The following is a 17,323-nucleotide window of genomic DNA, read 5'->3' as shown; positions in this document are numbered from 1 at the left end:
CTTCCCCAGTATGCCCTTGATTCTCAGAATCATTGCAAGGCAACTGGGTATCACAGTCACCAGCATTAATGTAACCTTTGGTTACATTACAAAAAGTATGCTGTCAGGAGAAGAGGAGGTGAGAGTCCTGCTGTGTCCTTGAGTCTCACGCTCAGTCCTGGACATGGCATTTGAAAGAGGAGCCAGACAAGCTGGAGTGTATTACAGGTCACCAGCAGGATGAGGAACTGGGATGATTAACTGAAGGAATTAAAAACTCAAAGGGGAGGTAGGGCCACTGTCTTCAGATCTCCCAAACCTGATGGAGCTCCAGGCTGGTAGGAAGGGCAGAACTAAAATTCACCAGAGAAGGAGGTTCTGGTTCAATACACACGAGGAAGTTCTTACTGCTATAAGCAGCACAAGCCGGCCAGGCAGGGGAAAGGAGCATGGAACGAGAGGCCTAGGCTTGCTAGGGTGTGACCAGAGGCAGCCCATCACCACCACAGGGACGGCCCCCAGGCCAGTCATACCTGAGACAGGAGGCTGGATGGGCCACTTGGGAGCACCTCCCTGTGCAGTGGAGCATCATGTGTGTCATAAGCCTAACTGGCAAGTGCCTGCTGTGCAGCAGCTGAGAAGATCCTAAGAGGCCGATTCCCCAGTATAGCCGTGGGAGGATGCAATGCCTGAGGTAGGGGAGGCCAGGACTTGATTCTGTCTTCATCTTGGCAAAGCCCCATCATTTGTACTCTGATTTCTCCTGGGTCACAGCTTTATGCTGGTGCTTCTTTGCTGGTAAGCCCCTCTCAAGGGCGAGAGACAGTCACTGCTCCGGTAATCCCTCCATGTGGAGCCCAACCTGCCAGAGGCTGCTCCCTCACAGGGATTGACCTGGGAGGTCCGTGAAGCGCTGCTCCAGTATGTAGCATGGCGTGAAGCTGGTGGGAACTTCTAGTGTAAAGTCCATGGATGCTCCCCTGACTGAGAAGCAGCCATTTCTCAGAGGCCTCTCCTGCCCTTCTTGCTTTGAACTCCCAGGAAAGCACTCCTCTCTCATGTTCCCTGGTTTCCTCTCCTGCCAGAGGTAGAGAAGAGTGTTGCTTTGTCACTGACTATCTTCTCACTGGTTGTATATTTTCTCACTTGCCAGGCTTTCTTCCTTCCCATCCCCCTTCCATGCTTTCTGGTCCATGACCCACCTTATCTTCTAGAAATGTAGGAGAAGCTGTGTGACCATGGGCCAGCCACCTAACCTCTCTGAACCACAGCGGCTTCAACGGGCACACGGGGCTGCCCACCTTGGCCTTCCTGCCTCACAGGGTGGCTGTGGAACTCAGGATGTTCGAGCAGTGTACCTGTTCCGCCCACTCTGACCTCAGCCCCTCTCGCTGCTTCCCCACAGGGACTGCATCATGCTTTGTTGCCTCAACAGTGGCACCAGCTTCGTGGCTGGCTTTGCCATCTTCTCAGTCCTGGGCTTCATGGCATATGAACAGGGGGTGCCCATTGCCGAGGTGGCAGAGTCAGGTAAGTTTGCCAAAGGCGAGGGAGGCCTTGGGTGATGGATGGATGGTCATAGTGCAAATACAACCTGCCTCCTCAGCTCATTCCTCTCCTCGGTTCAGGTCTTAGAAGGTAAAACACCCCACCATCCATCCTCAAACCAGGACTATAGGAGAGGAACCATGTTACCTCCTCATCCCCATATCCAAGACATCCTCAGGTTGGATAGCTTCTGCCTCCTTGGAACACTATCTCCCCAGCAGTTCAGATCACGTCAGTCCTCACTGCAGGAGGACTGCAGGAACCTCTCAGTGGCCTCCAGCCTCCACTACTGCCCTTTCTATTCTGTGTACAGGTTAACTTCTTTCAAAATGCAAATCTGAACATGTCCTTCTCTGATGACAAGCTTTTCTTAGGTTCTCATAGTGCTGGATTCTGAGCCTGGCCCCAAGGCCCTGTGTTATCCAGCCTTTGTAGCTTCTCTACCCGTGTCATTCCCCCAAGCTCACACTGCCCCACTGCAGTGGTCTGCTTTGGCAACATCACTTGCTCCCTCCAACCCCAGGGTCTTTGCACATACTCGTCCCTCTGCTTGGAGAATTTCTCTCCCTCTCCCTATTCTAGATGCAGAATCACAATGAATGTGACATTCTTTTTTTTTTTTTAAGATTTTATTTATTTATTCATGAGAGACACACAGAGAGAGAGAGAGAGAGGCAGAGACACAGGCAGAGGGAGAAGCAGGCTCCATGCAGGGAGCCTGATGCGGGACTCGATCCTGGGTCTCCAGGATCATGCCCTGGGCCAAAGGTGGTGCTAAATCGTTGAGCCACCCAGGCTGCCCTGAATGTGACATTCTTAAGTGTAGATTGAGGTGTGTTTATTTCAAACACACTACAGGCAGAGTTATTGTTGCTGAGGTGATTGGGCAAAATGGTGAATTAACTCTTGCCTTGATTTACATGGTGTTCAAATTCTAGGAAAATTCAGTGTGTATTTATTTAAAAATATGAAAATAGTTTGTGTTTTTATGAGAAACAGATTCTAACCTCAGTTAAGTCTAAAGTTTTTCACCTAAAAGAATGTCTGGCAGAAAAGTTTGTCTAGAGTAGCACAGGGAGCTTAGCCATTCTGGCCTCGTCTACTCGATGCTAGTCATGCCCCCGTTTATTGCAACCACCTCCAGCGCCCCCGGGAGTCACACTGCCTCTGTTGAAATGCTGGTCCACAGGTCCTGTTTTGTGTGGCATGCATAGATAGGGAAGCATCCCTCCAACCCACCAAGCTGGGCAGAGTGGGGCATATGGACATCAGAGCAGGAACATGGTCACAAAGCTCTGCTCTGTGACCCTCAGGGTCCCCCTTCCTCTGAATAATGTATGTCACAGAGAGAAAGATAATCCCTGTTGAACTCAGGAGTCCAGAGCTAGTCTAGAGAATATTAATATGACCAAATGTCTCACTCAGCAAGTACTGACGCTGGGCAGGAACTATCTCATGTAATCCTCAGCTCAGCCCTCCAACATGGCACTTTTGCTACTCCTGTTTTACAGATAAGGAAGCTGAGGCTCAGAGAGGTGAAATCACTTATACAAGGTTACACAGGCTGGAAGGGACACAGCTGGGATTTAATACTGGCCATCTGGCTCCAGAGCCCACACTCTGACCATGCCATCCTACTGCCCACTGTGGGTACTTGAAACTTCATCAAACACCCATGCTCCTTCCTAGCATGAAACCACAGGGCAGCCCTGTGAATAGAGAGCATTACCTTCTGTACCAGAGCACTGCTTTCTCCAAGAATCCATTTCTTCCTCTAAGAAATGAACGTCCTAGTTCCTACCTTAGGTGTTGAGTGGAATAAGATATATGCAGCACTATTTTTTTCTTTTTATCATTATTTCAATTTTATAGTTAAAATTCAGAGAAGAGTCATAGATGGAAAGGAAAAGAGCCAACTAAAAATAAATTTTATTTTTTTTCTAATCTCAAATTGAAAGCATATTCATGATAGAAAAGTGTGGAAATCTGAACAAAGGAAAAACTCTGTGCTCCAAATCTGACACTTTGGGGTTCTTCTGTCAGGATTTTTTTTTTTTTTTTGTGCATATATATCCATATTTGTGTTGATGGAAACAAGATCAAATTATCCTTGGTATTCTGTAGGCTGCATTTTCCCATATATAATAAAGCACAAGGAGCTTTCTGCCTCAGTAAACAGAGATCTCAATCATGAGTTTTAATGGCTATGTTGTATTCCACTGGATAGATGGACTCTGTCTCACTTGTCAGGCTCTGGGATGATTGTTATTTTTTTAATATTTTATTTATTTATTCGTGATAGAGAGAGAGAGAGAGGCAGAGACACAGGCAGAGAGAGAAGCAGGCTCCATGCCGGGAGCCTGATGTGGGACTCGATCCTGGGACTCCAGGACGGCGCAGTGGGCCAAAGGCAGGCACCAAACCACTGAGCCACCCAGGGATCCCCTGGTATGGTTGTTATTAATACTCTACCTCACAAAATGCTCACAGCACTGCTGCAAGGTAGGCTGTATCAGGGCCTCCACTTGTGGCTGTGCAGAATCTGCACTGCTCTACTGCAAAGGGTACTGTTCACATAAACAGGAGCCCTAGGCTTTGCCGTGCCCATTGCAGATAAGGATCCCATAACTCAGAGCCTGAAGTGGTTCGCCCAAGGTCACACAGCTTATAGGTGGTACAACCTGACTGTAGTCTTTTCTGGTTTACCTTCCCATGTACCCAGCAGATAAATCTGCTCTGTACCCCTGTTGGGCATGTGGGTCAGGCTGATTCTCCTTAGGAGCCTCTATGATTTAGAGAAATTGCAAGTGAATGTGTAGCCACCTCACCTTGCTCAGAAGGAGCTGGGCTTGCTTTCTGATGAGTGATACTTGGAAAATGCCTAATTAGATGGCAGATTATTCAATGGGATATCCCAGCATACCTAGGAAATGAGCCAAAAAGGCAACATGCACTTCTCACAGGGCTCAGATTTTTGTCATACTATGATCCCAGCACTGAGATTTGTGGTCCTTACCCACATATCCCTTGATCTGTTTCTGTGATACTTTTTGTCCCTCTCCTAGAGGTTGAGATTTTAGACAGCTTATAATTGGGTCTTGCTTTTTTATCCAGTCTTGATTAGCTATGTCTTTTAATTGGAGTATTTGTCTATTTTCATTTTGGAATTATTGATATAGTTAAGTCCTGAATTCTGTTTTGAGACAGAAAATGTCAAAATGGTCATCAGAAGTGAAAGTGTCAGATTTATGGCGGCAGGATTAAGTGATACACTATTAACTCTAGGTAGGGTTTGATGAGTTATGGATGTGTATATTTGGCCCACCTGCTTAGAAAATAGTAAGAGTGGAGCTACAAAGCTTAGGTAAAATATGATTGAATATTTTAAAATATTGATTTACTCAAAAGAAGGCAAATAAAAAAAACCAACAACAGAATAAACAAACAACCCCCCCCCCCCAAATTCTGGAGGGACAAAAAGAAAACATGAAATGGTAAACTTATACCCACCCATGTCAATAATTACACTAAATGCAAATAGGCCAAATATTCCAAATAAAAGGCAGAGATTATCAGACTGAGTAAAAAAGCAAGACTCAACTGTAAGCTTTCTAAAAAGAGACATACTTTAAAGACACAGATAAAGTGTAAAACAAAGATATACTGTGTAAACACCAAGCATAAGAAAAGTGGAGTATACTTTTGGAGTAGTATATAATATTGGTAGACTTCTACTCAAAGAGTATTACTAGAAATAGCAGGAGGGACACTTCATAATGTTTATAAAAGGGGCAGTTCATATGTAAGATATCTAATCTGTAATGTGTTTGTACCTAATGTCACATTTAAAATATGTGAAGCAAAAGCTGACAGACTAAAAGGAAGAATAGACAAACCCACAGCCATAGTTGGAGATTTTAACATCCCTTGCTCACTAATGTTAAAACACTATACAAAATATTAATAAAGATGTAGAGATCTGAACACTATTGACTTGGCTTAATCAACATTTGTAAAACACTGCACTGAACAACTGCAAAATATAATTCTTTTCAAATGAACATGAAACATTCACCTACATAGGATATAAATGTATCCTCTCTCTCTCTCTCTCGTGTGTGTGTGTGTGTGTGTGTGTGTGTGTGTGTGTGTCTCATGACTAAATAAAATCTTAAAAAAAAAAAAAAAAGTACCTGGCCTTGGCCATATTGGCAAAAGTGGGCACTATTAAGTTGGGAGTATTATAAAATACCCAAGAACATGAACATGAGAAGAGTCAAGTCCATATAGAACTACTGCAGAAAATCAGGAATAGAAATTCCCCATATATGGGGATGGGTGGGTGACTCAGTGGTTGAGCACCTGCCTTCGGCTCAGGGCATGATCCTGGAGTTCTAGGATGACTCCCACATTGGGCTCCCTGCAAGGAGCCTGCTTCTCCCTCTGCCTATGTCTCTGCCTTCTTTCTTTGTCTCTCATGAAGAAATGGATAAAATCTTAAAAAAAAAAAAAAAAAGAAAAAGAAAGAAAAGAAAAAAACTCCCGCATATCAATGGCCATGAAATCAACCATGAAATAGAGGAAAATTTTAAGTCAGCACTCCAGACAGAATTAAACATACTCAAACAAACATCTGAGAATATGGGGAAAAATACCTTGAACTAGAATTTTAAAACTAACAAATGAGGGAAGGGGAGAACAGGCATAAGTAAGGAGAAAGTTGATTGAACTCAGGAGGGAAAAATGAAAAAAGGATAAAACCAAGTTATCTTAGAAATGAAAAATAAATTATAAGGTGTCTGATGAAGAATCATATCAATAAAGGGGCATTTTAAAAAGGAAACCAGAAAGCTTAAATCCACTGTACAAGGAAGTGCATGAAAATGATCAAAAAAAGTAAAAATGTAGAAATGAAAGACCAGCAAAGAAGAAAATATTCATATTATAGAGTCCCTGAAGAAGAAAAAGAAAATAATGAACAGAGGTAATATTTAAAGCTATAATCCAAGAAGACTTTTCAGAAACAGAAAAAAAGAGTTAAATCTATACATTGAAAGGACTTCTTGGGTACTAATGAATATTAACCCAGATTGATCAACTCCAAGACATTTTGGTAAAGATACTAGTTTTCAAAGATAATGATAAAATCCTCAAGGCTTCCAGACAAAAAAGATTAAATAACTTACAAGGGCAAAAGAATTAAACTGGTATCACACTTTTCAAAACCAGCACACAAAGAAAGGCAACTATGAAGCAGCATTTTTTTAAAAATTCACACAAAGAAGTGTGAAGCAAGGCTATAGAAAATGTCAAGACTATAGAAAAACCATTTTAAACAGAACTTTGAGACTCCTATATTCATCAGTTTTCTGGAGGAATCTATTAGAGAATGAGCTTCATCCAACCCAGTAATGACTAGGAAAACTTCAGTAAAAGGAACGATGGTAAACACTTAAAAATATTTAAGTATACATCTAAGACCAAAGCAAATGTGGCGAAGAGGATAGAGAACTAATGTAGAAATATGCTGTGTACTCTTAACAAAGTAGAAATCACTGAACTACAAGATGGAGAGAAAAGGCAAGAGGAAAATAGAAAAATCTCATTGTTGTGTGGGCCATAAGTGGTATCAAATGATATGGCGTGGAGATGGGAGGAACTGGAAAGCCAGGCAGTAAAGGTTTAAATAGGAAAATAATGGTTTTAAGGACATTTTTAAAAGATGGAAGTATAAAGGTAACCTACTAGGACAAAAACATAAACCTTCCTAAGTACCAAAAAAAAAAAAGTAAATAAAAGAACAAAAAATACACAACTCCTAGAGAAACATAACAAATATTTTAAAATATACATAACCATAAAATACTTTGTCAAGATATAAGTCATATTGATAAATGTAAATAGGCTTAACTCATCTATTAAAAGAAAAAGATTTTCAATTTGGCTCACCAAATTTGACCTATATATATGCTGTACATAAAAGAGATACACCTAATAAAACAAAATGATTCATAAAAACTAAAAGTAAAAGAATAAACAATGATAGCAATCCTGATATCAGGCAAAGTAAAATTCAAGCCTTAAAGCACTAAATATTAATGGTAAAAGCTACAATTCACAGTAAAGATGTAATACACATAAAAATATATGCACCGAATAATACAGCAATAATCTTTATCAAGCAAACTGCAGGAGGTACAAAGATAGATGGAAATAAGCTAATAATAAGAGAAAACTAAATAGAAATGAACTAAGAGTAAAACTACGCTAAACACATTTATCAACAAAAGTGACAAGAATGAAAATAAATTCATTATATTTCCCATTCAGAAAAATAACAAAGTGAACCAAAAGAAAGCACAAGGAAGGAAATAATAAAAAGCAAGAATGAATGAAGTAATTATAGAGTAACACTAGATCTAATTAACAAATTAAAATTCTGGATCTTTAAAAATAAAAATATACAAATTACCAGAGGGCCATGAAAAAAAAGAAAACATACGAATAGTGAAATAAGAAATAATAACAGGGAAATAACCACTGAAGTAGAAGACATTTTTTTTTAACCACAAGAGACTTCCTTACAAGAGACTCCTTCTCTACACATAAATTTGAAAACTTAAATGAAATGTATATTTTCCTAGAAAAATACAGATTGCCACAATTGACTACATTTGATTTAGAAAGCTTAAGCCAATAGACGAAGTTATTGAGGAACTACCCCACCAATAAAACAAAACAAAACAAAAAACGTAAACAACATTAGGCCCAGATGGTTTCTCAGATAATTCTGTCAAACCCTTAGGGACCAGATAGTTTCAGGGGTCAATAAATTATTTCAGAGCATTGAAAGTGAAGGAAAACTTCTCAACTCTTTATATGAAGCGTGTGTGACATTGATACCAACACCAAATAGACAATGCAAAGAAACAAAATATCACTCATGCATATTGATGCAAGAATAGTAAATAAGTATTAACAAACCCAAACTGAAAATATTAGAATCCAAAATCACATTCAGAAGGTAATATACCATGTCCAAAGTAGGATTTACTCCTAGAATAATACAAGGTTGGTTTAATGCTAGAAAATCCACTAATATCATATACCATGTTAATAGCCCAAATGAAATAAATTACAAAATTATCTTCATAGATACTAAAAAAGTCTTTGAAAAATTCAACATTCACTCACAGTAGTATAAAAATAATAAAGTAAATGGATAGTGAAAGCTATTTTTTAAATGATGTGTAAGTTTAAAAAGATAATATCTATAGTACCCTGCCCATTGTATAAGAGGAAAATATAAGAAAGTATGTCTTCTCGTCTGTACAGAAGAAATATGGGAAGGATAAACTAGAAAATAAAGACAATGGTTACCTACAGGGGAAAAGTGCACAAGGGATAGAAGAAGGGTGGAATTAGGTAAGGGTGAGAAGGAAATAGTACTTTTCTTAGTATATTTTTGTTAGCTGTCTTAGAGAACCATAGTAACAGTAATGTTTGACATAGCACCCAAAATAAATAGTTCCTTTTTGTGGGTGGAATTAAAGCAAAATAACAAATAGTAAGAAATGAACCTAACCGTATTACAAATGAATAACCGCACTGAAGAGAATGGGAAAGAAAAGATCTAACCTAAGTAAATTTCAGTAAACAGTATTTTGACTGGACACTATAAGGCTAAAAATAAAAATTGTACTGTTCTCTTATTTGTACGGGGGCATGGGTTTGCAACTCTGTAACTCTTGTAAATGTATGATAGGATTGAATAAACAAGTCAATACAGATCATTAGAGACAGATTTTTCGTGGAGAAAGAATTTACAAATAAGGAAAGTGAGGAAGCTACAATGAACTCTATTAGAATTGCAAGTGTCGGGATGGACTCATGGGTTTAAAATATAGATAGATATAGAAACATATGTGTGTATGTACATGTAGATATATAGACATGCCTCTTTGTATGTTGAGAGGGTCAGCAAGAAGTGATACCTCAGTAGCAATGAACATACCCAGGAGCCAGATCTTGGTTTCTGAACACCACTTTCCATGAAAGGAACCAGGGCTTCTTGGAGAAACAGTTTATTCCAGTGCAAGACATGATGACACTGGAACATTTAGTGGTGCCAGAAAATAAGTAAATTCTCAGAAAAAGAATGGAGGCATGTCAAAAGGACATAGGAAGCAATCTAAAGAAGCTCCTAGTAGCAAAACCTAGAACAATTTGAATAGCAAAATAAATAATGATAGTATTGGATTGTGATCCATAGAATAAACTGAATGCCCAGGAGTCCACACTGAAATAAATAAACAAGCGTGAAGGGACAGGTCTCTCTTATGAAAGAATTCTAATTAATAAATGTAAAAGGAATGAAGAAAATAGAAACCTGTGCAGCAAACACCACAGGAATAATTTTTGCAGGTAAGATCTACCGATGGATGCTAAAATCAGTGGGTATAAGTTTGGCTGGAAACAGGATATTTATTTATAAATATATTTATATATTCTCATAATCTCAAAGTATCCTCCCCAAGATATTTGTCAATTATAAAGAGAAACATAGTAATTTTACAGTGGAGAAAACTGGCATTCACCAACTTAACCAAGTGATCAAGGTAAACATCACCAGTACAAAGGTTTACAGACATCATAAACCACCCAATATGATGCACTGAGAAGGACCCAACATCACTTCTATGCTGTTCTTGCTCCCCAAAAATGTATAATTTCTGTTTAATGAGAAAACATCAGACAAACCCACACTGAGGGACCTTCTGCAAAAGAATGACAAGTACTCCTCAAAAATAGCAATATCATGAAAGACAAGACTAAGGATCTGTTGCAGATTGGAGGAGAGTAAAGAAATACATCCATGAAGTGCAGTGTGGAATCCTGAGTTGGATACTAGAACAGAAAAAAAGGACATAAGCCCAGAAAAACTGATCCTAGCCAATAAATATTGAATGCTTGCCCCTAAAATCAGAAACAAAACAAGTATATATGCTGTTTCTGCTTTTATTCCATTGGTACTAGAGTTCCTAGAGAGTGCAATAAAGCAAGAAAAATAAATAAAAATTATTAAGATTGGAAAATGGAAAATAAAACTATATTTATGCATGAACATGATGGATCACATAGAAAATCCTAAGAAAACCATACAAAAATTAAGTGAACTTAGTAATGCCACAAGATAAAAGGACAATAAACAAAAACCTTTTGTATTTTTTGTATGCTAGCAACAAACAAGTGGAAAGTTTGAAACTCCGGCTCTTCACAAGATACCATTAAGAAAATGACAAGGCAAGCCACAGACTAAGAAAAAATATTGATAACACTTCTCTGATAAAGTGCTTGTACCAAATACATCAAGAATTCCCACAACTCAATAAAAAGGAGACAAACCAGTAAAAAAAAAAATAAAATAAAATGGGCAAACTCAACAAGGACTTCACAGAAGAAGATTTATGAACAGACAATGAAGACATGTGATGGTAACTCCACATTTGATAATATCAAGCGTTGGCAAAAATGTGGAGCCACTGGAACCCTCAAACATTGCAGTAGGAATGTAAATGACACCTACTTTGGACTTCATTTTGGCATTTCTTAGGAAGTTAAGTGTGTGTTGCCATATGACCCAGCAATTCCAGCCCCAAATGGGATGTGCAAAGCTAATATAAGGTGAAAATAAATCAGATAAATGGTTGCCTGGAGCTAAGACAAGGAATGGAAATAGAGAGGAGGGCCCCAGGGGGGCAATAGAAATGTTCTGTATCTTGAATGTAGTTATCTGGGTGTCTATATTTCAAAACTCATTGAACTGTACACTTAAAATGAGTGCTTATTATAGGTAAATTAGACTTTAAGAAGGTTGCTTTTAATTAAGGTAAAAAATCAGAGTTAATGTTTATTGAACATTTACCTTAAGTGCTTTCCATATTCTGCATCATCTTACTGAATTCTCAAAACCACTTTATTAGGTAGGATTTTATTATCCCCATTTTTCAGCTGAGGAAACAGATAGAGATCACAGTAAAGAACAAGGATTTGAACCCAGGCCATCCGACTGCAGAACCTGTGCCCTTGACCACTGTGCTACAGGGCTAGAAAATCAGGTATCTCTCCCCTGATATTAATAAAGCTCATCCTCAGGACATGCTAACCAAGCTCTCTATTTGGAGCAGCCAAAATAAGTCAGTTGTAGACTGTGGAAATGAGGGGAGGAACCAAAGGAAGAGACAGGCTGGGGTAGAACAGCATTCGTCCAAACCTGGACTCCTGCTACCACATTGGAATCACCTGGTACCTGGTCCTTGCCTTACCCTAGACTGACCCAATAAGAATCTCTAGGGTGGGCCCGAGAATCTGCATTTTAAGCCACCACCCCCACGTCTGCCCCAGAGAGAACAATAGAGATAGGACTGTGAAGAGGGAAGTCTGTGTGTCAGACCAGCCTGGGTTTAAATCCCGACCCCTCCTGACCCTTCCTTACATCCCTGTGCCTCATCGTTCCCACGATAGGCATCATAAAAGTGCCAACTGCATAGGGTGGCTGGGAGATGTACGCGATTTGAGGGAGAATTAGGTGCAGCACCTGCACAAAGGAGGCATTCAATATATGATGGATTAAAATAACAGTTGAAAGAGGGACTGAACTCCACCCAGCACCTCTCTCTCTCTCTCTCTCTCTCTCTTTCTCTCTCTCTCTCCCTCTCTCCCCCCTTCCCTCTCTCTCTCCCCCTCCCCCCTTCCTCTCCAGGCCCTGGCCTGGCCTTTATTGCTTACCCCAAGGCTGTCACCATGATGCCTCTCTCCCCACTGTGGGCCGCCTTGTTCTTCATGATGCTCATCTTCCTGGGCCTGGACAGCCAGGTAAGGGGGGACCCCAGCCTGGGAGGGCAGGGAGACCAAACACTGCTATTAGAGCAGCTCATGAGCCTTAGTGGCACCTTGGTGCTGCTTCTTAGGGCCCTGCCCACCATCCCCACCCTCCTGTTCTCTCAGCACACTGTGATCTCCACAATCTCCCCCAAGACACACCTGTATGGATCCTTCCACATCTTCCCAAATGCACTTTGTCTTACCTGGAATTCCCAACTCCCAATCCAAGTTTTTAAAAAATTGCTAAATACTTACATGCTGTGAAAATACTTCTGCCCAATAGCACCACCTAGCAAGTGGAAGAAATTCTCAGAGAGAGGGCTATGATTAATGGTATCCAAGGACTCTACCACCAAGTGTCCCTGTCCTAGCCAAATCGTGAGGAACACAGAAACACAGAAAAATACCTTCTCCTTCCTTCCTCTGTCTTCATGTCATGGCCCATCCCTGACATGCTCCAGGTAGTCACATGGGTCCTCGGCACCACCATCAGTTCCCCAATGCCCATTATCCTGCCCTCTTCTGCTGATGGGGTTCTCCCTACCCGTCCTCCACTCGGCAGCCTGCCTTCCTCAGTGAAGGGTGTATAGTTAGAACTAGCAATTTATCTGTGCACATTTTCCTTTATCTCCCCATGAATGCATGCACTTAATCTTCTCACACTATAAAACTCACCCCAGCCCTCCTCTAGTTCTCTTCTTGATTTTCCAGCTGGAACCCCATAGCCTCCAGTCACTCACTCTTCACTCTCTGAAGTCTACCCTTTTGCCTGCTGTTCCAGCACAGCAGGTATCCCTAAGAGCCCCAGTGGACATGTTCCACCCAAAGCCAGTGGCTCTGCTATCAGACTCCATTGGCATGGGGCTGCCCCCACCCATTACCTTGTGCAAGTCACTCAGCACCCAAGCCTCATGGCCAGTGTGTCTGTCAACCCAGCCAAGTTCAATTTCTTCCCCTGGATGATTTCTCAGAAAGTGCTAAGCTGAGCTGCCGAGGCACCGGGTGTTTCTGCTGATAATCTTCTCTTCCATTGTTGTGAGCAGAGGCCTCAGAAGGGATTGGCAAAATTTGTGTGTGACAGTGACTGTCCTGCAGAGGGAGGTGGGGGGTTGGGCCCTTGGCTCCCTAAGTGCCTGGGGGTGTTGAGCAGAGCCAGTTCTTGGGCTGAAATGCTCTTAGCAAGGAAGACCTGGGGGCCTAGTGGGCAGATGGCCGCTCTGCTTACCCCCAGGTGTGTTGCACTTGCTATGCCTGGGCCACATGCTCCATTCTTTGTCACAATAACCACATGGACTGGGAGCCCCTTTTCGACATCCCCATTTTGCAGATGAAGAAACTGAGGCTGAGTGAGTTGCTAGAACATGCACCCAGGTTTTCGTGCCTCTTAGCCCACGTGCTCCGATGTCTCTTCAATTTGGGCCCTGGATAAACAGCGTTCCCTGAATTGCATCTTCTTCCTTCCCTGAGGACCCTGGAGAAAGGACCGCAGCCAGCTTTGCAGTAGAGGCAGGCTAACCTGGAGGCTAGGAGCCTGGGCTTTAGAGTCATATGGGGCTGGTTTTGAGTCCCAGCTGTGTCACTTTACCTCTCTGTGCTTAGTCCCTTTATCTGCACAGTGAAGCTAGAAATACCTTTCCTGAGGAGGTACAAGTGATTTGGAAAAGATTTGGGGCCAAAAAATGGCTCAAGGGAAGGAAGTGTCTCCACATGGTAACCAGCAAAGGAATCCTTTACTTCTTTTACTTCCCTCCCTGTTGGTGGTCTAGCACAGTGGCTAAAGAAAGCTCAGTTTCTAGAACAAGATTGCCTGTTCCTGTTAACTGCTTAGAAAAGATCCTGGCTCTCAACAAGCACCATGTATTTGCCATTATTTATTATTATTTTTATTAATTTATCAAACCTTTTCTGAGCATATCCTCTGTGCCACTGGAAATGGATGAAAATGGCACAGTCCCTGCCCTCCAGGGTCCCACCTTGTAAGGAGATAGACAGAAGCTCCACGGGCACCAAGAGGTGAGGCAGGGGATGGCATGGTAATAGAGGAGAGGAAGGGTCTGTTCTGCCCAAGCTGGGGCCGAGGAGGAACAGTCCGGAAAAGACTCAGGCAGAGGATCTGCCCAGTGCTGGGAGAACCCAGAGATGGGACTGATCAGTGTGTTGGGATATTTGGGCTGGGTGTTGATGGGTGAGCAGGAATAGAACTGCTACTGTGTGTCTGGCCCAGTCTCAGCATGGTGGGATGCAGCCACTTAGTGGCTCAAGCTATGCTGCCTTAAGCCTGCATAGTCTGGCCAGGCCCAGAGAGTCCCATAGCAGAAACCTAAGAGCTAGGTGCTAGCTCACCTCCAACTGCTCTCCACCCATCAGAGGGGGTGCTTGCCCAGCAGAAGCAAAGGACTGGGGAATTGTCACAGTCCCAGAGAATGAGGAAATGAAGCCCTGCTCACAGAGACTGCCCAAAGCCTGCCACTAGCCGAGCCCTCAGCTCTCAGGACAGTTATGGAGACTCCCATCTTGCCTCAGACAGCATCTCATTGAAGTAGTTAACCTCAGAACAGGGCCCAGCCCATAGGCACATGACAGGAAGCATAGGGGAAGAGTGCTTGCTTTAAAGTCAGGAGACTCCCTTTTAAGTCATGACTCTCCCACTTCCTTGCTGAGGGCCCTTGGGCAGGTTACTTCCCCTCTCTGAGCCTCAGTGTTCTCATCTGTTACATGGGCTTGCTGGCATCCTGGAAGTCCTCTGTCAGTGTGAGCCTGGGAAGGAAATTAAGGCCCAGTGGGAGGGAATCCCAGGGGTTGAGCCTGTTGCACTTGCCTGGAGCCAGGGCCACTAAGAACCGACTTCCTCTCGGGCTTGACACCATCCTATCAACACTGTCTAGTTCGTGTGCGTGGAAAGCCTTGTGACCGCTGTGGTGGACATGTACCCCAAGGTCTTCCGGAGGGGCTACCGCCGGGAGCTGCTCATCCTGGCTCTATCCATCGTCTCCTATTTTCTGGGCCTTGTGATGCTAACAGAGGTGAGTGATGTGGACTCAAGTAAGCAATGTGAACATGGTAACATGAAGGTTGAGTGCCTGGGCTCTGGGTTAGGCAGTTCTGATGTTAAATCCCAGCTCTGTGATTGGTTGTGTGACCCTGGCCAGGTTTAGATATTCTCCATGTTGTGCCCAAGATTGCAAATCCGAGAAACCACCAAGGAAACAACACCAATGCAGGTACACGAGGGTTTATTTACAAGCTCGAGCTTGGGTCCAAGGATACTCCACACAGCAGAGCAGGGCCTTGGACCCCAAAGTGGGTACAGCTGGGGGTTTTTATGGGCTGGTCTAGGGGATTTTCAGAAGGGGTGGAGGAATTTTTTTTTCCCATATGGGGGAAAGGGTGGGGGAGTTTCTTAAGATCTGATATGGGATTCTCTGCTGAGGGCAAATCTGAGCTCTGTTGTCTTTCTGATATGGGATTCTCTGCCGAGGACATTCTGCTTTTTCCTGTAAAGTTTAGCTCTTACTCACAGGGGCCTAAGATGGCTGTACTTGTGCTAATGCTAAACTTGAGGTGGAATGGCCTTAATTTTTCTCGGCCTCCACACTCCAGGACTCGTTTTCTCCTCTTTGTGGAGATTATTGGAGGTTCTCATCGAGCCCTGAGCACAATGTCTTAACATGTGTGAATGTTCAGCTAATGGTCACCATGATCCCTACCAGAAGAGAATAAAACTCACAAAGAGAGATACTGGGTTTATCTGGTAGTCATGAGCATCTGAACACCCAATCCACCATTACAGTACTTCTGGGTGAAAGAGACAGTGTTAGCTATAGATCCCTCCACCATGTACTGCTCTTGGGGTCAAGTTCAGAGCAGGCTTTTTTTCTGGAATGTCACTGAGAACAGACATGCACGAGGCTGTTTGGCACCTTCAGGCATTATGTGTCTGAGCCCCAGCCCCTTGTCTCTGGTCTCTGCTGGGCCACGGGTGAGGAGGGGTGCACCATGACCTTACCCCCTGCCACATTAAGACTCTAACAGCACCATGCTTCTCTCCCTGCCTGCAGCCATCCTGTCTGATACTTTTCCAAGTACCTTGGGAAGGTGAGATTAGATATCTTTACCCACACTGGTAAAATTAATTGATTTAAAAAGGAAAAAAATAGGGGAACCCTGGGTGGCTCAGCGGTTTAGCACCAGCCTTCGGCCCAGGGCGTGATCCTGGAGACCCGGGATCGAGTCCCATGTCAGACTCCCTGCATGGAGCCTGCTTCTCCCTCTGCCTGTGTCTCTGCCTCTCTCTCTCTCTCTCTCTCTCTCTGTGTGTGTGTGTGTGTGTGTCTTTCATGAATAAATAAATAAAATCTTAAAAAAAAAAAGGGGGAAATGTTGCCTAGAGACAAGAAGAACTTCTATAAGAAACATGGAAAGAAATGAGGGAATTCCAGTCTATTGAAGCAACTAAGGTGATACTGAGGTTGGTCTGTGGATCCTCTTCATCCTCTGCTTCTGAGCTCAGAGGCTACCGCCTGGAAGCCTCCTCTGCTTTCCTTTCATCAGGCACTGTTCCAGGCTCAGCCTAGCCTTCCTCCCACCTTAGAATGATGGCTCCATTCACATATCTCTCCCCCATGAGGCCATGAGGTCCAGGAAGACAGGAGCTGGCCTTGCCCGGCTCTGTGCCCTGGGGCCTGGCAGAGGGTGGGCACTCAGGGCGGGGCAGCTGGTGTTATTACTGCTCCTAGTCATTGTCACATTAATGGGAATGATAATCAGCTTCTAGGAAATGAATGGGGTGGCACTTCCTGTTTTCATCCCTCCTCTCCCCACACAGGGAAACCAGCCCTACAATGAGCAGGGCTTCATTAAGTGCTGATTAATTACACAAAGTAGAGCCTTTGTCACATGCAAATTGGGGGTT

General features: G+C 42.9%; 1 protein-coding gene across 1 annotated transcript in view; it reads left to right on the top strand.

Moving 5' to 3' along the window:
• The window catches only part of SLC6A11 (solute carrier family 6 member 11), a 127,993-nt gene that overhangs the window by 100,447 nt on the left and 10,223 nt on the right, over positions 1-17,323 (top strand). The window contains exons 8-10 of the mRNA XM_026016942.2: positions 1,385-1,509; positions 12,290-12,402; positions 15,297-15,434. Coding sequence (XP_025872727.2) covers positions 1,385-1,509; positions 12,290-12,402; positions 15,297-15,434 — 376 coding nt within the window. The remainder of the gene's footprint in view (positions 1-1,384; positions 1,510-12,289; positions 12,403-15,296; positions 15,435-17,323) is intronic.

Source organism: Vulpes vulpes, chromosome 9, assembly GCF_048418805.1.
Source record: "Vulpes vulpes isolate BD-2025 chromosome 9, VulVul3, whole genome shotgun sequence".
Taxonomy (NCBI): Eukaryota; Metazoa; Chordata; class Mammalia; order Carnivora; family Canidae; genus Vulpes; species Vulpes vulpes.
This window is presented reverse-complemented; position numbering and strand designations above follow the sequence as displayed.